Source organism: Marmota marmota, unplaced genomic scaffold, assembly GCF_001458135.2.
Source record: "Marmota marmota marmota unplaced genomic scaffold, marMar, whole genome shotgun sequence".
Classification (NCBI taxonomy): domain Eukaryota; kingdom Metazoa; phylum Chordata; class Mammalia; order Rodentia; family Sciuridae; genus Marmota; species Marmota marmota.
The window spans coordinates 29671560-29693892 of NW_026000057.1; the positions used below are offsets into that span (position 1 = coordinate 29671560).

The 22333-nt window shown below is 34.8% G+C and overlaps 1 protein-coding gene across 1 annotated transcript in view; it reads left to right on the top strand.

Moving 5' to 3' along the window:
* The window catches only part of Metap1 (methionyl aminopeptidase 1), a 52564-nt gene extending 34637 nt beyond the window's left edge, over nt 1-17927 (top strand). The window contains exons 5-10 of the mRNA XM_048813858.1: nt 803-894; nt 4287-4425; nt 6015-6146; nt 9178-9321; nt 13943-14008; nt 16222-17927. Of these exons, the coding sequence (XP_048669815.1) occupies nt 803-894; nt 4287-4425; nt 6015-6146; nt 9178-9321; nt 13943-14008; nt 16222-16385 (737 nt within the window). The 3' untranslated portion in view covers nt 16386-17927. The remainder of the gene's footprint in view (nt 1-802; nt 895-4286; nt 4426-6014; nt 6147-9177; nt 9322-13942; nt 14009-16221) is intronic.
* Nucleotides 17928-22333: the final 4406 nt, after the last annotated feature.

Here is a 22333-nt window from a genome sequence, read left to right on the forward strand (position 1 = left end):
CCCTTCTTTCAAATTCTTTTTGCAGTATTTGGAGTTTTTCTCACTAGTGCTTATAAACAAGATTGGCTGGTAATTCATTCATTACATTATTTTTTCAGAATTTTGAAATAATTGCTATAATGTCTGTTTCTTTTAAATATATGTGAAACTTGAATTAGACAAATTTTATTAGTGAAGTCTACTAGGGCGATAAATTTTTCAGACTTTTTGATTGTGACCCAGAGTGAGAACTGAATTTTATATCATGATTGGTCCAGGTATGTATACATAAATTAACAGTCAAACATTTCACAGCAGCACTTACCTTAGTCTGTGTAATAGAACCTAGTAATTTTTATTCCCTTTTTCACTTTCAAAAAAGTACTTATAGCCCACTGAAAGATCAAAAACTACAGTTTAAAAAACATTGACTTGGGTTTTTGTTTCAGAAAAATAGTGTAATTGATTCATCAATTGTTTGTATATAACTGCTTCATGAGACAATGATCATGAAAGCAATTTGTAAATTGTATGTTATTATCCAAATGTGAATTGTTTACTGAGCTTATTAGCACACTGCCTGGCATATAATAAGTACTCTATAAATATTGACTGATTTCTAATATATCTGAAAATTTATTCTGTAGAATTCATCAATTTGTTTAGCAAATTGCTTTTACATATTAAAAAATGTCTTTTAAATAAATTAACCTGTACCTCTCAAAATGAAATATTGTGTGATTTAGGAAGACTTGACTATTATTATGCTAATGAATTCTACATCTTTCTATTCATTTTAATTTTACTTATTTTTTTGTTACAGGAATGTCTGAATCTGAACAGGCTCTTAAAGGTACTTCTCAAATTAAATTACTCTCATCTGAAGACATAGAAGGGATGCGACTTGTATGTAGGGTAAGAATTATTTTTTCCCTTTAGGGTAAGATATGTTTGAGCATTGCTTGGACAGGAAGTCAGTGATTTGCTGGATTTATAAAGGTCTCCAATATTATTATTTTGTTAAGACTGACTTAGCCACATTTTTCATTAAACTATTGCTACTGTATCATTTAATACAACAGTTAATCTCCATTTAAATAGTATGAAAATTAGTATGGCAAGTAATCTATATTTGCTTGCAAGTTTGTTTTTTTCTCTATATTCTGTGTGTGTGTTTTAAGAACTAGGTTTTTGTCATTTTATTTTCACTAATGTCCTAAGACAAGATAAACTAAAGGTCCTATTGTGAAATACCTATGATGTATGATAGTGGTTGATATTAACAAGGTAAAATCGCATATTTATATTTTTCTAAAGAAAAATAATTGATACATTGATAGTGTTTATTTAGGTTTTTATGCAGCACTTTAAAAGTCGTTTGATACTACTTTGTTTTGATAATCTGGAGAAATTCATATTCCTTTTACTTAGTTACTAAGATTGTTAGAGGAAATTCATTTGTCTATTTTATTTCCCTCCACCCTTCTTCATTATAGAAGTGTGAGAAGACCCAACCTCTGTCAGTTGATTATTGTTCAGATAAACCTAGAATGTACATTTTCATGTAGAAATCAGTCAAGCTTACTTAGTAAATAAGCTCAATTTTTATATAAATTTGTTTGCATCTTTATATTAAATATTTTTATATTTTATATAAAATTATATTGAATGGGAAATTCATTTCATCAGTTTTCCCAAAAACATCTAAGATAGTACAAAGGATACAGATTTCTATTTTTTTTGGTTGTATAAAGTGACTATGTTTAATGGAAATCCTAGACTGTTTAGGGAGGAAATGTGGTTAGAGTGAGGGAAAATGATATGAATACATGAAAGTTTGTCNGGGGGAATGACATTATTAGATGTTTTTGACTTATGTTCAGAATGTCTACAATAACCTTATTAAGCTGAGTTGAAAGCTAATTTTTGCTTTGTTTCAAATATAGAAAGCATTCAGCAATCATTATGCCAGTGTTTAAGTCTGCCTTCTGGATCATGGGCATCCATAGTTTCAACTAACTGTGGATTGAAAATATTTGGGGAAAAAATGGCATCTGTATTGAACATGTACGGATCTTTTTCTTTGTCATTATTTCCTGAACAATGCAGTGTAATAACTATTCACGTAACATTTACATTGTATTAGTATCATAAGTAATGTAGAGATGATTTAAAGTGTGTGGGAGGATTTTTGTGAGTTATCTGCAAACTCTACACTATTTATATAAACAACTTGAGCATCTACAGATTTCGGTACCCATTAGGTGCGGGCTTATCTTAGAATTAGTCCCCCATTGATGCAGATGAATGACTGTATTTGTTGTACTGAGGTCTGAGATGAGCTTGAAATATGGTATTTTAGAAGCCTCAGCATTTCAGTTGTGCTTTTACAAAATGATACATTTTATCAATGTTTTTAAATGTCTTACACCCAATATTCTGACATGAACAATATGACTTCTGAAGCTAGATTGGTTGAAATCAATATTGTCTTTTATATCTTGCAAAAAAAGGCAACAAACAGATAAGTATTTGTAATAAATATGATACAGGGATATCTTTTTTTTTCTTTTAAATAAAAATTGCCTGTCAGAGAGACCTTAATCTAGTAGGTATGTGCGTGCATTATATGATTAAATTGTTCATAAGAGAAGTGTTGTCCAGTTAAAACATGGAATGTGTATTAAAATTATTCCAGTAATCAGATTAATATGAATTATAAAGACATAGTAAATTTATGGTAAGTATTTTAAAGATGTTAATATTTATTATAGTGTGATGAGGATGAAATTGGTACTCTGGTACTCTTTTTACTTTGTGATGATATTATAAATGGAGACAACCTTTGTGAAAGAATTTGATAATATGTCTTGAACTGTAAAGATGTTTATAAATATTTTTATTCAGATTTTTATATCTTGATTTTGGGCTATTGTTACATATGTTAGCATAAAATGTCTAGTATGCATTAAGCATTTTGAGGGCTTCTTGTGAGCCAGGAACTCCTAAAAAGTATTTTCTTTCAAATAAACTCATTTAATCTCCCCAATAGCCCTTTGAGGTAAATGCTGTTATCATCTCTATTTTATAGAAAAGTAAACTGAGGAGAGAGGTTAATTAAGTTGTCCAAGGTTATACAACTTGTAAATGATGATGGAGTTGGCATTTTCAGTCAGAATGTTCTGAATTCATTATTCTCTAAACTGCTATTTAAAATGCTCTGTGAAATATAGAAGCATATTTTAAATAAGGGAAAAGCCAAAGGGATGTAGTTATTAGTTGTAAGCTTTTTTTTTTATAATTGAGAAAATTTTAAGTTTATTTAGATTTCCAATAATGGTAGAATTTCTGGTAAAATTATGATATATTCCACAAATGATATTTTATGCAAGTATTAGAAAATTATTAGCTTGAAGACTTGTGTGTCAGTATGGAAACAAATGATGTATGCTGTGATTACGATTGTGTAAAAACATCTATGGTAAAATTTGTTTTGGAAACCAGACCATTTTCTAAGATTTCTTGTTGTTCATTGGTATGAAGTAAACAATGAAAATGAAATGAATGTAGTGAATGGTGAAAATGTCTCAGGGAGTTGTTTATCATTTCTTAATTACACTATTATTCATTTTTTGGTCATAGGGATAGAGGCTTATTTCTATATAAGAAATTGTAATCACATAAAAATACTTATTACTTATTTTAAATATTTTTTTTCACAAGGAGTAAATTCTAAAGTAGAGTCTTCACATAGTAGCAATTGTATATATTTGTAGAATGTGAATTTGGTTTTTCTTTACACAAGTACCAATAAAGCTGGTTTGCATACAGCATATCTGACTGGCATAAAACTTGTTGTATGCTCTTTAAAATTATATCCACCGGCCAGGCATGGTGGGGCATAGTCACAGCTTCTCGAGAGGCTGAGACAGGAAGATCACTTGAGCCTGTGAATTCAGGACAACCTGGGCAACATTGTGTGATCTCATTTAAAAGGAAGACATAATATCCACTACTGTTTTAAAGATTAGCATTTGTCCAACTTCAGATTTTAAAATCTTTTTTTTTTTTAAAGAGAGAGTGAGAGAGGGAGAGAGCGAGAATTTTTTTAATATTTATTTTTTAGTTCTCGGCGGACACAACATCTTTGTTTGTTGTGGTGCTGAGGATTGAACCCGGGCCGCACGCATGCCAGGCAAGCGCGCTACCGCTTGAGCCACATCCCCAGCCCTTTTAAAATCTTATGCATGCAGATTTTTCCTCTTTGCACATTCCAAACTATTTTATTTTATTTTAATGTATTATAGGCATGCATTGCAAGAAATTGCTATCCTTCTCCCCTGAATTACTATAATTTCCCAAAGTCTTGTTGTACTTCAGTGAATGAAGTCATTTGCCATGGAATTCCAGACAGACGACCTTTGCAAGAAGGTGATATTGTTAATGGTAAGAAATATGTTAGTGTGAGTTTTGTTTTCTTGACTTGCTTTCTATATTTATGCTTTTTCCTGTTTAAAACTTAGTATTATTTGAAAGTCTGTGGAAGCCTCTTTTTTTTCTTTCTTTCTTTCTTTTTTTTTTTTTTACAATTTTGTGCATGTTCTTTTAAAACACATCATATTAGATGTGTCTTAAATATTTATACTATGCATTTGTTTGGTGCTTAATTCATATGTGACTGGTAAATAAGTGACAGATGTCAGTGTAATATGGAAGCAGTGTTGAGTATAGTGCAGTTTTTAAATTTAAGTCCCTCAGTGGGTTTTAAGAGATCAGAATAGGCTTTCTTAACAGGTAAGAAAAATCCTTAGTAATAAATGAAGACTTTAAAAAAAAAGCTAAAAATTTCACAGAAGTGCCTTACTTGAATGGAGTGCCTTTAAGGACCTCTGTGTTGTGTTATCTTAGGAAGCTGCAGGTGTAGAGAAGAAGCTCCAAAGGCATTTTCCTCTGGGATTAAATAAGTGTTAATGAAGAAGCATCTCCTTGATGGTACTTTTAGTATTAATGAAATTATTCTGTTTAGGATATTAAAGGAATCCAAGGAAACATGAGTCCCAGGGTTGAAGACTGCACAGAATAGACCAACTGTGATGCTGGTCAAGAATGAGAATAGAGATTTAATTGTGATAGTATTTTTATTATGGTTGTTATTGCTTTAGTTAGATGATGTGTTTATAAAGTTCCACAGATTTTGCATCTGTTTTTATGTAAAACTTGCTATTTTTATTATGTGTAAAATGTGTGAGATTTTTTTATACATGTGTACTTTGTGCTGGAGTTGAAACACCTGTACTGTGATGTTGGAGATTGGTTGAAATCCACAGTAAAAATGTACATTCAATATGTTCTCTAGATAGTCATTTATGTTACGATAGTGACATATTAGTAATCTGTGTTCTTACAGCATGGAAATGAAGAGAAGGATGAGTATTCACAAATAAATGAAAGATTAATTAATTAAAAAGGTTGGGAGTTTAGCTCAGTGGTAGAGCATTTGCGTAGGACACCCAAGGCCCTGGGTTCTATCCTCAGTCCTGTGGCGGGGTGGTGGTCAAGAGAGTATTGGGGTGTAGAGATTATCTTAAGTTTTGCTATTTACATATTTTTTTTTTTTTTTTTAGGAGAAGGAAGAAACTCATTAAAGATGACAAGTGAAAATAGCATTTTTTATTTAATGGAAAAATTTACCAGAGTCCTCAGTTTAATGTTACTAACCCTGGATGTTTATCTTGCATGATTGTATCCCATATAACTTTTTCCTCTGCCACAAATTATCTAATTACTATAAGAATATAAAAACCCACCATCTGGCTTGTGCTGTAAGCCGTATATCTGTTTTCCACAGTGAGTTTAGTTTAATTACCCTCAAGGAATTTTTGTTAGGGAGTAACTACACATTCACTGGTGTCTAATTTGACAATTCAAAAGTCATCTTTTCCATTAAATTACTTGATGCTGTCACATTGGAAAAACTAAGTTCTATTGTGGAATGAAAATAAATATGTCTTAATATTTACACATTTTTTTTGCAGTGGACATCACTCTTTATCGCAATGGTTATCATGGGGACCTGAATGAGACCTTTTTTGTTGGAGATGTGGATGAGGGAGCACGGAAATTAGTTCAGACCACATACGAGTGTCTTATGCAAGCCATCGATGCAGGTCAGCTTCAGTGCTGGGCCCCATTGGCTCTGCTTTGCCAGTGACGCATTTTATCACTGCATTGTTGTGCGTTTCTTGTACCTAACAGCTTTTCCATTGCCCTACCTGAGTTAGCTTAGTGTTTAATGGTTAATGTGTTTAAAGATGATGTGGGAATGTCTTGATGCAAATGGACCAGGTGATTACTTATGATCCTCTGTCTCTTCTGATATTTTTTTCTTTTAAAAGAGGAGTGTGTGGGTGATTCTTTTGTGTAGTTTTTATTTCTACTTTTTTTTCTTTCAACTACATTAGTATTAGTTTCTATTACAGAAAATTGAAACAAGCCTGACGATTTTGTGAGGAGAATGAATGATCCTTCTTTGCATTTGCCTCCCCACTTCACTTTTCATCTCTTTTCTATCTAGAGGTATCCATTGTTAACATTTAGGTTTTTCTCCCCTCTCTTCTATGTCTTGACATATAGATATGTGTATGGGTTTAATTAGGTTAAATGGAATCATAATATTTGTAATTTTCTATAATTTGACAGTTGTTCAGTTATTTCTTAGGGATCTTATAAAGTAGCAGATCTACCCCATTTTTCGTTTTTTTTGGTATTGGGGATTGAACTCTGGGGCCTCAATCGCTGAGTCCCATCCCCAGCCCTGTTTTCTATTTTATTTAGAGACAGGGCCTCAGTGAGTTGCTTAGCATCTCACCATTGCTAAGGCTGGCTTTGAACCCTTGTGATTCTCCTGACTCAATCTCCCGAGCCTCTGGGATTACAGGCGTGTGCCACTGCACCTGCCACCCCGTTCTTTTAATAGATACAGATTATATTTCACAGTATCTAAATTTCTGTAACTATTCTACTGGATTTTGGTGGTCTCTAGATATCTTTCTGTTGTAGTACTGAGTGGAAATATGTGCATATCTGTAGGATCTTTTCCATGGTGTCTTCATGACAGCAGCTTATCCTTTTTTTGGTTTACTCAGTACTTTCTGGGAATGGGAGAAGAAAAGGAAAGTCTTGTTGAAGTTGTTAACACATTGCTAATAAAAGGATAGTTTGAGGACAAATTGTTTTCTGTTAAAATCCATAGTGTTTGAACTGTATTATTCAGTGTATTATTGCTACCACTCCCCCACTTCTTCAGAGTATTGAACAGGACAGAGTTATTTAACACATAGATAGTTATCTGTAATAACATTGGTTTGTTATTTTTATCGTTTTTAGTTACTCTTTAACAGGCATGGAAGATGATGAAATTTTTACTAATTTATATAATGTTGGATGTGTGAAAATGAAAGACAATATTTTCATGTATCAATATCTGAAGGTTTTAGAAATTTATAATTCACTGTTGATTATTTTAAAACTTTTAATATAGTAGGTGGAATTGTGAAATGAGAATTTCTGTGCTTATCATTTGTAGAAGCTTCAGCTTTAAATAATTTTTAGGATTTCTGTCAGATAATATATTCAGTGTTTATATCCTTTTTCTTCTCTGTGAGGTAATTGAAATAATCAGAAAGCTGCAGTGTTGTTTCAAAAAGACATATGACTAGAACTTAAGAAACTGTGAGAAACTAGTCTTGATAGCAATAGTCAAGAAAGAACAAAAATTTCTTGAACTCTGGAAATTGCTATTAACAATATTATATATGTTTTTCTTGTTCCCATAGTTTAAAAATACTAATTGTTTTTCACCCTAGTGTAGAGTACTAGCGAGTTTGTGAAGTTGTTAAATTAACTTTTCTAGAGTAGTATGTTTAAATGTATGAATTAAAGACATTTTTGGGTCTGATAATGCTTTGTGACAGGGGGCTTGTCCTGTGCATTGTAAGATGCTTAGCTGCATCTCTGGTGTCTGTCAGCACACTAGATATCAGTTATACCACCATCTCCTGTGTGATGTCCAAATATGTCTCCAGATAACACGCTCTGAACCAAAATTGCTCAAGTTTGACAATTATGGAAGACTCTCTCACCTTCTGTCATTACTGCTGAATGGGGATTTTCTTTATTATGTACTGCACAATTTGTTGCATGAGCCCCCAGCTTTCCAACCCAGGGCTGATTGGAGAACCTGGATAGGAATGAAAGAAAAACATTGTGAAAGTCAGCATGTTTTCTCAAAATCAGAAGTTACCTTCCTTCTGCCGAAAACATCAAGCTGGAATGGTTAAGAGCAAGTAAAATTATTAAATTGTGATTCCTTAAGCTGTTAAATTAATTACATGGGGGCAGGTAGATTGCATCTGAATGTTTCTTTGGAAATCAGGTAGGCTAAGAGTTAGAGGACCCTTGGAATTTGCCTCATTGTTCCAGAAATTTGGCAGTGCCCCACTCCTGGGGTTTTAGTGCCAGAATGGCCTTATTAACATGAGAACCACTTATTATTATTTTTTCTTTTCCCCTTAAGGCACTACTAAATTTATAAAAATTAAACAGGGCAGTATGTATATAGTGAAAGGTATACCCTAGGACCTGTACCCTGGGACCTTTTCTAGGTTCAATTATGAATAGTTTGAGAAGCACTGTTAGAGAATGAAACAGCCCAGGGGAGAAGTACTTCTTTCAGAAGTTGACCTGAATGAAACTTGGGACAAGTTTGGACACTCTTGGACACTTCTTTTTCTTCTGGTACACTTGCTTTCCTTATTTCCTCTGATTTTTAGAATAGAATAGAGTGGAATAGAATAGTATGGATCTTGACCTTAGGAAAGCCTATAAAGGGAAATGTATTTTCCATTCTGTTGTTCCATATCTGTTATTAGAGAGAATAAATGGTGCTGTCCTTACCCTTTTAGCACCCAAGGTGTTCTGTTTGTCTGGCGTTAGAGGAGGAACTTCAGGTGCTCTTGGTTTGAATCAGAGCTTTGCTATTTACTGTGTGGCCTCTGTGTGGCTTAGTTTCCTCATTTGTAAATTTAGGCATGAAGACATATAAAGTATTTACAAAGGTTCCTGGCACATAGATACGAATCGCTTAGAAAATGTTGGTTATTACTACTCTTTGTCCTGAATCTTCTCTTTTTCTTTCAGTGAAACCTGGTGTTCGATACAGAGAATTGGGAAATATTATTCAGAAGCATGCTCAAGCAAATGGATTTTCAGTTGTTCGAAGCTACTGTGGGCATGGAATACACAAGCTTTTTCATACAGCTCCCAATGTACCCCACTATGCCAGTAAGTACTGTCTGAAGATTTGTGCTAACAACTTACTCAAGAAATATTTATTCAAACCTATAATAGGGCCTACTATTTTGTATTTATTAGAGTAATCTATTTGCTGTAACAAATAGACCCCCGGAATGTGTATTTGTTTAAACATAGGTCAGGTTCAGGTCATGCTTATATAACAGTCTAAGACAGTCGCTATGAACAGATAGTGAACAGATAGGGTGGAAGGGACAAAGCTTTGGAGGGGTATATTTGGGAGTTTTAATGAACCAGCCTGGAAGTGACATAAATCATGCACATTTGTTTTTCATTGGCAGGAATTTTTCACATAGTTGTAACTTAACAGCATGGGAAGTTGGGAAACGTAATCTGAGTACTCTGAAAGTAATCTGTTCCGGGAAATGTTCAACAATCTGCCATATGTGTAGTCATCTCTCTTCTGATTCCTTAGGTGAAATCAGTTCATCTTGCTTGGTTTGGTGTGAGTGGTTAGAGTATGTCAGATACTGTAGTATATTGGCATAAATAGAAGGGAATAAACAAAGTACTTTTACTCAAGTGACAACTGTATGGAAGAATAAAAAAAGGAACTGATAGACAATGTCTTTCACAAACCTTTTCTCTGAAAGAGATTAGATATGTGTAGCAACAAGTCTGATATTTAGTGCCAGAATTGAAAGCTATCCACCATAAGTGACCTAGAAAGAAATTCAACAGACAGACACACACGCATGCACTTATTGAGCCATTATTATATAAATACTCTCACAGATTTCCTTGTGCTTAAGTATTCTCATCTGTGTAATAGGGAATGATACCTATCTTAGAATTGTTATGAGGATTAAGCGACATAATACTCATGGAAAGCAGTCTGTTTGTTCAAAGTCACACAATCCAGTAAACAAATGCCAGAGCGAGCATTGGTACTTGTATTCTGAGCTTTCTGTAGTTGGTCTTTTCTCCTGTGCTTCCTGTTCTCTTGAAGCAAGGATTGAAGCAGTTTGGTACTAGGTTCTGGGGGATAAGTAAAGCATGGTTGAGATTTTGGTTTGGTTAAGGAAATGATAACACATTCCAGGTGGAGGGAAGTCTGGAAAGGTGCTTCAAGTTGAGACTGAACAGATACAAGATAAGCTTTGATGAGTATTATGTTTTGAGGATTGACAGTAGGCATTGCTGGGTAGAGGAATACCAGACTGAGGAAATCTGACTTCATCTCTAGGACTCTTCAGAAACATTATGGAGCAGAAAATGGCATGATAAATCCTGTATTTGGGGGAAGACTAATTTGGTAGTGGTATCTAATATTCCAGATGAAAGCTACTCAGTGTAGTCAGCATGATGGACAGTTGTTGCTGGAGTCCAGGTATGAAGTGGTAAGTTCTAGGCATGCATATTGTGAAGAGGGAGTGAAATGCATGAAAAACCTCTCTAATAGGAGAAGCTGGAGCAATCCTCTATAGCACAGAATCTGATGTATATCAGCATTCATTAACAGCATCATTCTGTGATTCATGCTTGAAATAAAAGCAACAGAAAACAAGTAACTGACTTTATTTCTCTTAGGCCGTATTATCTCCTGAATGTACATTTCTTTCATGGAAAGGAAGTAGCTATTGTGATTACAGTGGTGGGGGTGTGTGTAAGTAAGAATGTTAAGGGGACATGCAAGGGCAATTAAACTTGGGTTTAGGTTTGGATAGAGACTGAAAACAACATTTATGGGAGAAGGCAATAAGGGTCATTGGTGGCAATATGATAAAAATGGTGTCATTGGCATGAAAGATATGCCACCTGAGTTTTATAAGAAGGATTTAATTAGATGGGAAAAAATATGTTGGATAAAGAAGCAAGGACCAAGTGTACTTCATTGTATAAATTCAGTATGTTTATGAAAAGTCCAGCATAAATTGGGCTTATATAAATCAAAATATGTTGTGATAGGGGACATGGTTCAGTGGTAGAGCATTTGCTTGGCATGCATAAGGCCCTGGGTTCTGTCCCCAGCACTACCAAAAATAAAAAAATATTGTGGTAGCTTAGGGAATTGTTAAAGGAAACTGCTGAGGGTGTTTTTTAATTGTATAGCAGAGATACCATTTGAAATGTAAGTAATCTCAGCTTTGATTTGTAACTGATCTTGACCCAAATGAAGGAGGAACCAGAAATTGTTGAATAACTTCTCTCCACCCCTTCTAATGTGAGAAAAGTCCTCATTAGGTGAGTTTTCTTCTTTAAGTCATTAGTGGTTGGAAAGTAACGATGACAATACCCAACATTTACAGTGTACTTTAAATAATTCTGTGATACAGATGATAGAACGGGTTCAGGTTTTTAAAAAAACTACTCTGCAATAGTACAGTTACACAGATAATGTGTATTTGTTTCGTGAGCTATGTTGAGAAATGGAAACTTTAAGATTCTAAGAAATGAGTAAGGGTTGTAACTTCTAGAATAATAATAAATCAGTGGCAGAAATAGGAATGGAATATGGAAGGAAGATAGATTTTCTGTGTTAGCACTGTCCGAGAGAAATATATTATGAAGCACATAAATGATATAAGTTTCTAGTAGTCACATTAAAAAAGTAAAACATTGTAGGTATGTGTTTTAAAATAATTATGCCATTACATCCTACATATCATTTAAAATTTTAATTGGAACAAAAATTATTGAGATGTTGTTATCTCCTAAAAAAAGGGGAGATCCCCAAAGCAGGGTCTTTTTCATTTGGGTGTTGTGAAAGCTAAAAACGAGGGCCAAATGCTGAGTACCAACAGCACAAGTTTATTCAATGACCAGAGAATGGAGAAGCACATTCGCAAATCAAATTCCTCAACTTGTTGGTGTGGGAAAGTCATAGATACAGGGTAAAATAAATGGGGGAGGGTAAAGTAATAAAGGGGAGGAATATTCATATCCTTCCCTGGAATAGGCAAGAGATTTCCCAGAACTCAGGCATTATCTTATCTGCATTTACTCCTTGTATGGTCTTGTGCTTCCTGGCATTGCAGCTGGTATGGGTATCTCTTAGTATGGAAGCTGCCTGGAGGTCACTTGGGTAGCCTTAGAAATCCAACCTGTTTTTGGCTAGCCTACCTGCAGAGGTTCATCTGGCCTTCAGGAGCCCTGTCATTAAAGATAAGATTAGGTCTGGTAGAAACAGCTAGGTGATATAGGCACTACACTGGGTAATAATATATAACTACATGCTGCTTTAGTTTTCAAAATTTGCAATATTTTTACACTATCCCAACTCAGTTCGGATTAGCTACTTTTCAGGTGCCTGGTAGCAGCTACACTTGGCCAGCTCTGCCATTGGACAGCACAGATCCTTATTTTTTTTCTTTTTGTGACACCATACGGACACTCTGACATCTTCTTTGGATTCCCCAAGGGACTATAGACTGACTCTGTATATGTAGTAAATTATATATCATTTTAAAATGAGAGAAAGTTTGTGAGATTAGAAGTGAAATTAATTGCTTTTAAGTTTTTATATGAGTTTAAAAACTAGATTTGGAGCCTTTGGTGAGTGTATTTTGACAGAATCCGAGATAATGGAAAGCAGCACTGCTGGCTGTTCACCAGGAAAGGTGCAGGAATGTAAACCTGTAGATGAGGTTAGATCACACCTAGAAGGAGTTGCATTTAGTTGTTGAGCTTCCGTGCATACCTTCACCATTCATTAAGTAATGATCCTGATGGCGCAGCTTCTTTACAGAGGAAAAGGAACCCCAAAAGCTGGTGTTTGCCACCTGGTGGTCAGGCTAAGTAAGTGCAGTCACTTATTTAACTGACACCTTTCAGGTATTTTAGTTTGAAATTTAGATTAGTTAGGTGTCCATTGTTGTCAAAGATTGTCTAAAAATGCATGTCTAAACTTTTATTTATTTTTTGGCATTTTTTTGAGGAATATCAGGTCTGGACACATTTTAATTTATAATAATCTTTCTCATGAAGGTCCTGAAAAATACTCTCATATTAGGGAGTTTGGATAAAAAAGGTTAAAAAAAAAGTATTTGGAGGGAGAAATGGAGTTTTTTTTTTAAATAGAAATGAAGGTCTCTTCAGCATTTTAAAAAACAGGCTAATGTGCAAAGGGTTTCTTCCCATTTGAAGATCAGAAAAAAAGACAACTTATAAAAAAACTTTTCAGGAAATTCATGTGATTGTTTTTGTGGGCTGTGCTCCCACACACTTCGCTCTTCCCAGAGAGTTGGGAGACGTTTTGCATGATCTTAAATACTATTGTTCAAATTTTTTACATGGATGAGTGATGGCATTCTACTTGGTTCTGTGATTGCATTTCTAATCTGTAGTAATATAAGTGGTATCACTTTCCTCTTACAGAAGTGATAATGATACCTGAAATCTAGCCTGTGGACATCTCTATATTTTAATGTAGAAAGCATAAGCAAATGAGCTGTGCGTAGAACAATATCTCTTCCAAAGTAGGTGGTTATTAGTATACTTCCTGTTTGAATGATTTATTTTAAGGAAGAGAACCAGGAGAAAATAATTAAGATACACAATAAGAATATTAACTGTATACTCTTTCTTATGAGATTTTCAATAGTACAATGTTGATTGTTGCTTAACTTTGGATATTTTTCCTTAATTTCAGAAAACAAAGCAGTTGGAGTGATGAAATCGGGCCATGTGTTTACAATTGAGCCAATGATTTGTGAAGGTGAGAAAAAATGATGCTGTGACATTTTTTAATTTAGTTTTTATTACTTTTGTTACTTCTTAGATTAGTAATCTGTTATACTTTCTGTCTTTGAGCTTCATTCCCTTTCCCATCTTGAATTTGATTATCACAAAGAGAATTAACATAGTAAGGTTAGCAAGAAGGTGTACTTCCTACATGGTAATTCTCTAGCCATCAGAAGGCACTGAAGTACATGAATCCGGGTCCCTTTTCATTAAGATCTTGTCACAATGTGTATTGTAATATTAGAAGCCTGCATCAAACCTATGTAAAAGTGTTTGTTTGATGGAGGAAGGAGAAAAGGAGAAACCAAGGAGGAGAGGGTTTGTTGAGCCACTTACTTTGAGGCAGACAGTTATGGATTTATTTTCCCACAATTTACGAGGAAGGTATTTTCCTCTTCACACAGAGAATCAGACTTATCCTTGAAGAGGGTAACTTGCCTCGGTTTCTTAGCTGCTTACATGGCAGAATTTGTCGGAGTCTCATCTCATTAACAGTCCGGCTCTTCAGAGTCTGCACCCTGTCCTGTGGTATCATATAGCATTGTGAAGAAAACATAGGACAACTACACTTTGCTCTGGCAGCTGTTCTGTCACCATGTTACTCTCTGTGATAGGCAAATGGTGGTGATGGTAGGCTCAGTTTTATGAGAGTGTCAGAGCAGTTGTCATTTAATAACAGGAACATGCTTTCTGCTAGCTCCTTGTTGGGCTTAGGGGATGCATAGTGAGGCAGTAACAGTAGGGCTAGTGAGCTCTGAGCCCTGTATTAAAGGATACCTCTTCTCTGGGTCCTTGTAATTGTTTTGAAACCTAATCTTAGGAGTGGCTTCCATCTTCTCTTCCTTTAAAGTTAGTCACTAAATCTAGCCCACACTCAAGGGATCACCAGGACTCAACCAAGAGGTGGGGGTCACTTTAAATGAACATTGTAACCCTTATCTTACCCCAGGGCTGTTGTAAGAATTAAGTGAGCTGGTTTATGTTAATGAAAGTACTTTATTACATTAAAGACCACACAAATGTAGTGTTTTTTGTCATTCTTGTAGAATAAGAATAAGGTGTTGATCATGAGCAGTCAGTTGTAAAGTATATTTCCTTAGAATAGTAGCCAAGTATATTTTACTTGACTGTACAACAGAACCTGTTTCATCAGATCACAGTATAATCTGCTTTAAATCCAGTTCTGTAGTGGTCATTATATTGGAAATTCCTGTTTACTCATCTTTTGGTTTTTGATGCAGCATGGGTTAACTTTTTTAAAGCCTTCTCGTATTTTCTTTTTATCCTAGAATTTAATATTGAAAAGGTTACACTTCACTACAGTTTTTGTTCTAAAGTTTTTCTGTTTGAGTCAGTTAGGCCTAGAAATAATATTTTACCTAAATGAAGAATGTGTTGTTTTTTTGACATCTAATTTTGAAATGAGAATGTCTCTATAAATGCATATTTTTATAATAGTGTCTAGAATTGCCTGACTTTCTCATTCCACCTCTGCCTCTGATTCTCTGGGGCTTTACCTTTCTGCCTTTCCTTCATCACATCCTTGAGTTTTCTGTCATTGTTTTTCAGCTTTTTTCTCTGAACCTTCATTCCCCTTTTCATAGTCCCCTCCCCCCTCTAATTCATTTCTAGTATTTTCTTATTCTCTTGATAATCCTTATTTCTTTTTCTTTGCCCCTCTTTATGGTTACATTTGTATGGTCTACAAAAATTTTATAGAATGATCAGTTGGCACCATTTGATTTTGTGCCTGCCATTTAAAAATTATATCAGGAAATAAATACTGTAATGGAAATTTAAATGTTTACATTATTTCCTTCACAGTATACACTGGCCATAGTTTAGTCAGAAGCCAAAGCTGTATCAGGAAAGAACTAAATTTATTAGTTCAAGTCTTCACTCATAGTTATGTGATGAGGATTATCAATGTGTTTTCTAAATTGAAGTCCAGTGTCTTAGTTCAGAAATATTTGATATGGGGAAATATACAAAATGTGACATTGCAGCCCACCTGAAGAAGTTTCAGCATCATCATTACTTCATGGGTATTAAAGATCAAAATGAAGTTGGAAAGGCTTTAGCTAAAACCATGTATAAATAGGGATCATAGTAGTTTTCTATGTATTTACCTAGAATTTTTATTTAGACGACTGAGCAATCAAATTAAGAAATTGCTTTTGTTTTAAGGTGGATGGCAGGATGAAACCTGGCCAGATGGTTGGACTGCAGTGACAAGAGACGGGAAACGGTCTGCTCAGTTTGAGCACACGCTGCTGGTAACGGACACTGGCTGTGAAATCCTAACCCGGCGACTTGATAGTGCGCTGCCTCACTTCATGTCCCAATTTTAATTTCTCCTAAGATGGCACATCTCAGTAATGCCTTCTTACTGTACTATGCATTTTATTGAGAGTACAGAAAGGATGAGGCAATTTTTTATCACTTGTTTTGTTTTGACTATAGATAAGGAAGGACACAGCATTTGATATGTATCTTCAAGAGCTTGTCTTGGGTCTGAAAAAGCTGAGAAGAATAAAGGAAACCTTGTTCAACTCCTTTCAGTACCCCCTCCCCATCCCAGCCCCCTTCCCATTCTCTGCATACCCGTTTTCTTATTTGCCCCTTGAGCACTTTTTCTTAGACCTGCTTCTATAGTTGCTTTAATCACTGCCACAAACTGGCTATCAGGAGCCAGCTGCTTTCCAGGCGAATGTTGAAGATGAGAATCCTTGAAACTTTAGCAACACGTGTTGCTCCAGATTTTTTAAATTATATATATATATATGGAAATATATATGCATACATTTTAAATTCCATGTATGTAATTACCGAACACTATGTGACCTTGGTTTGGGTTGATTCTGCTCTGACAGGGTTTTTTGCTGTCATAAGTGGATCTATAGTTTGTAGAGATTTAATTCCTAGTTGGGAATTGGCCTCCTCCCTTCCTAATGCTAATTATTTATCCTGGTAATTGTGTGTAGGGAAGCACTCACTCAGTGAGACTTTCTCTCCAATGTGGACTCTGTGTCAGTGAATGAATGTGGTAAAATTCACTTTGGAAGAAGGTTATCAGGCTTTTTAAAGTCTAGTTTATGACAAAAATAGCTATGCTCCATGTGGTGGCTGGCTGTTGCGGGGCACAGGAATTTGTAATACACTATTTTCAGACCTTTATTTGGTCAGAAATGGGAGGTAGAAAACCCCTTTTTTCCCTCTCTTTTATTTCAAGGGCATACCTTGAAGATACTCAGAGAAGGGTGGAGGTTGCACTGTAGAGGGTGATGGGTAAAGAGTTCTGAGATGTCTCTAGCTGTGAGCACAGTAAGTCAGGTGGGCTGTGAGAGTAATCCCGACAGTGAAGAGAAAGGAACTTCTTTGAGTACTGTAACCTGCAGTAGGGATGCAGCTGTCCTTGGTTTGCTGGGAATTAAAAAATAAAAATAAAAATAAAAAAACCGCCTCACCTATGCTTAGTTGACTCATTAGCAGTGACCTTAGCTGCCCAGTGTCTGTGTTCCTTTCAGCAACTGTCCAAATAGAAGTTTATCCAGTGAAGAGGAATCAGATCATCAAGTCCTTGTTAGTGTGTACTTGATTACTGGGTATCTGATAACTTTCTGGTAATACAATTTGATGCCACTGACACATATCCTTGTAAGAGAACATCTTTCCCAGAGTGCCTCAGACCTTATTGCTTTAAGAGAATTATGATATGTTTTCATTACTTTTATTATTTTAATGATTTACTAAAGTGACTGAATCTGGTATAGACTTTTTGGGGGTATGTGTGAAGTTTTTATCAATTTGTAATATTTGTGAATGGAATGCCTTGTAATATGGATGTTAATATAATGTGTAAAGGGAGATTAAAAAGTTTGATTATCCCACCATGTAGTCATTAACTTTGCTCCATTTGTTTGGTATGTCACAGGGAATTGGTGTGAATGGGGAGGCTGATTTTATAATCTAAAATAAAACTCACTACCATCTGGTACAAATACTTCTTTCAGGTTTAATGGCTATACCATAATTGTAGTATTGTGCTTAATCCAGGTGAGTGTGCAAGCAGCATTTGAGATGGCAGTCATATTTTTGGGAGCTTTTAAGACTGAGCACATGGAATATTTAAGGGAGCATTTTACGTTCTGATAGTGGAATTAACAGCGTGGGCTTATTTGTTGTATAGCATTTAAAAATAAGCTTAAGGAAGGAAATTTTTGTGGGATAATTTTGTGGTAAAAAGATAAAATAATGCTTTCTTTGGTTTGGGAGTTTTTTTAGAACAGTGTGTGCTCTAGTCTAATTACATATATCAAATTATGTATTAGATTTAGGTAACCAAAACATCTATTCATCATCTACCAACTTTTTATAAATCAATTTATTTACTTGTTTTAGGTTAACTTTTAGGGTAATCCTTGTTTCTTGCCAGTCTTCAACTCTCTTGAAGTTATAATTTAAAAGGGAAACGTGTTTGCTCTTTATCTTCTTTTTGTGGCTTATGCTGATAAAATAGGTTGTTGGAATTAGAACCCCTTCAGCAACATTTATACTACTTGCCACCCACGTGTATAAATTAATAGGCAAGAGGAGGTTTAGCAATTTGTTTGCCATCTTAGTTTGATTTGTCAGTCTGTCTTCGAGGTTTTCATTGGATTTTTTTAAAGTTGATAGTAGGGTAGTCTGTCAGGCTTTTTTAAATTGTAAAAGTATATTCTTTTTTATTCTTGGGAGAAAGATTTGGAAAATACTGCATATCCTTTTCACTTGGTGGTTTTAGCTTTCACTGACAGTTTTCACCTGAATCCAATATTTTATTATAGTCATGACTGCAAGTTGGCATTTTCTAAGGCTGGCATCCCATCTACATTTATTAACTAACATTCTACAAAGAAACACTTTCCTCCCTCTAGTCCCTGTCTCCCCTCCCCTTTTTGAGTATTATTGTGGAATCGCAACATTTTGAAAATTCTGTTTAATTACTATAATTGTCCCAGATTTGACCAGTGGGTCATTTTGAACCATCAGTCTGAGTGTGTTTTTGCTTTGTACCATAGCAAGATATTATAGGCTTACTATGTATTTTTCCTGACACAGACTAAGAATTGGCTTTCTTCAAGACCCCTGGTTTCTTTTCACAGGGAATGGTGTTTGGGAATCAGGATTTGTGTTTTACTGGGATCTCATTGTGTCTAGGCCCTTTTAGGAACAAATACATTTTTAAAAAGTCAAATTCATTTTGATGCTTCTTAAGTATCAAAATGAAAACACTGATCTTCCTCTTCTTTCCCTATTCTACATTTATGATCTTATTTTCCCTTGATGAGAACTTGCTTCCAAACAACACCAATACTTACTTGCTTGATCCTGTAAGATGTAAATTTCAAAATTATCTCATCACCAACAATAAACTACTAAGTACAAAATATGTGCATTTCTTTATTAGAACATAATTTGATTTTATTTGGATTCTAAATTTTATAAATTCTGAACTACTTTTTAAACAAAGCAGTAAATCTTGGGGGCAAAACATAGTAGGAATAGAAAGGATATCTTAGTCATCTGGGAATTAGAAACACTGGGATGATATGAGATGGTGTTAAGTCATCTGGGAATTAGAAACACCGGGATAATATGAGATGATATGAGATGGTCTTAACTTCTACCAAGCTCTAACTACAAGAGGAGCAAATTATACCATTTTGTAATGTGGGGATGTGGCCCATTGTCTAACTCATTAAAAAAGAAATGTTTTAGGTTTATTTCAAGATATAGGTTGCATTAGGCTAACTTTTGTCTCATTTTAAAAATGAGTATCTATGGAAAGTTTAGCTTGGTAGCACACCATCTGTTCTTGGAAGTTCTCACTCGGGCCATGCTGTTTGACTCCTTGAGGGTCAAGTTGCCTTCAGTGGCTGCTCTGAAAACTTTTTGGCAGCCTCCATTCTTTCCTTTTTGCCTTTTTGGAGCTAAGTAAGAAAAATGCATTTGAATGTTTTGTAAGAGAAAGCAAAAATGCCCTTGGCTGCATTCTCTCTGCTGCTTTTCATTTTGGGTATTGAGCAACAATAGAACTGCCTCAATATGGCAATTCTGTGGTTATTTTTAAAATGCGTCAATATTGGTATGGTATTTTTACTAAAATGTGTCAAAAAAAATCAGTATGTGGTGCATTCAAGGACTTCCTATGAAGATTTTCAGTTACCATTGATGTGTTTAATAGTTCAGTGTTTTAGTTAGTAATTTTATGGAAATTCCTATGATGTCTAACCTTTTTTACTGTTGTAAAGCTTTTAGTTACAAAATTGATTTTTAAAAAAATAAATGGACACAATATCTTCATTTATTTTTATGTGGTGCTGAGGATCGAACCCAGTGCCTCACACATGCGAGGCAAGCGCTCTGGCACTGAGCCACAACCCCAACCCCAAAATTGATTTCTTGAGTAATAAAATCCTCAGCTTTATTATTATTCTGTTTTTGTCATCCCACTCTGAACAAGAAACTCATGACACTTATTTTCCCAAACTTGTAAGCACATTTGCACTGTGGTTTCTTAAGAGGAGCACACAACTAACAACATATTTTTAATTGATTGCATGGTTAGAACAAATCACCACACTTCTCTGTGCAGAGATTCTGTTTGTGTGGTGATAACACAAATTAGCAACAGTTTATATGTAATGTGACTGTGTAACAGATTTACTTTATTTCAGTAATTGGGTCAGGTCACCAGATAATTTAGGGTATAATTGTTTAAACTTAGTGTATTTGAGCCCTGGGAAAGTCTGAGAAAACTTTAAAGCCAAGGATGAGAACCTTAGTATTATAACGTAAACAGGGGAAGGGAATGAAAATATTGTAAAACAACATTTCTACTCTTTTTAAAAAAATATTTCTTTAGCTGTAGATGGATAAAATACCTTATGTGGTGCTGAGGATCAAACCCAGTGCCTTCCACATTTGAGGTGAGCACTCTGCCACTGAGCTACAACTCCAGTCCTTCTGCTCTTTTTTTGTTGTTATACTTTTATTTTATTTATTTTTATGTGGTGCTAAGGATCGAACCCAGGGCCTTGTAAGAGCTAGACAAGTGCTCTACCGCTGAGCCATAACCCCAGCTCCCTTCTGCTCTTCTTAATATTGATATTTCCACAAGGCAAGAATGTTTCTGTACACATTTAAACCATGCTTTCTTAAAAGGAGCATGCTCATATTTAGCTTATATACATGGAATTCTGTTAGTGACCATTTGGATAAAAATCTGCTTAAGAGCCCATTCTGCTGCTGTTACCATAAAGTTCCACTAAAAGAAATAAGGTAGGAGGATTGTGTCCGGTCCTCCTAGTAAAGGCACAATTTCCTTGGTGTAGTTCTGTGCATATATTATCAAAATAATGTTTTTAAAATGTATTTGTGGGATACTTTCAAGGGTTATAGGTTGACAATCTGATACTGCATGTTAATTAAAACCAGGGCTGGGGTTGTAGTTCAGTGGTTGAGCACTTGTTTTGCATGCATGAGGCACTGGGTTCAATCCTCAGCACCATGTGAAAAAATAAATAAATTAAAAATATATGTATTGTGTCCATTTACAACTAAAAAAAAAGGTAAAAATAAATAAATAAAAAACAGAACAACAACAACAAAAAACCTGGTGAATTGACTTTTTCTAGCGGTGTCTCTAGGCCCCCAAAGAATTGTCAGTTATTCAAGACTTTGATCATCAGCCTACTGGGCAGATTGGTAGCTAACAGAAAACTTCTGTAGCATTCTGTGCATGTAAAAATGTTTCTTTTTACCCAAACCAGCAAAACATTTTGCGAATTATCAGCTAAGTGTTATCTTGCATTCCAATGAGATAAATGGAAGTAACTATTTTTTGGGATACATTTCTGGTGTTGATTGTACATATTAACTGGCTCCACTGTAGTGTTTTGGATGTAATGTCATTTTTTCCCTTATTTCCATTCCAAATGACCTCCTCATCATCCCGTACATTCTACTTTGTTAGTTTCCTGTGCATGTAATAAAGAGCTTGTTTCTTTCTCCAGCAAATATTACTAGGTAGGTTAAAACTGAATACAGAATAGTCTAACATGGCTAAAAATGGAAATGCAGGTAAGATTTGAAAAATGCTAGGCATGTGAAAGTATTCCAGTTAAACCTGATAAACTTGCTTAAAGTTAGTTTCTAGTGTTGCAAGATTTTAGATTCCTAAATTTAAGAGGTATCTATTTTACTGGCTTTCATGAAGTATTCAGAGGCTATTAATATCCATTTGTATTGAAATTAT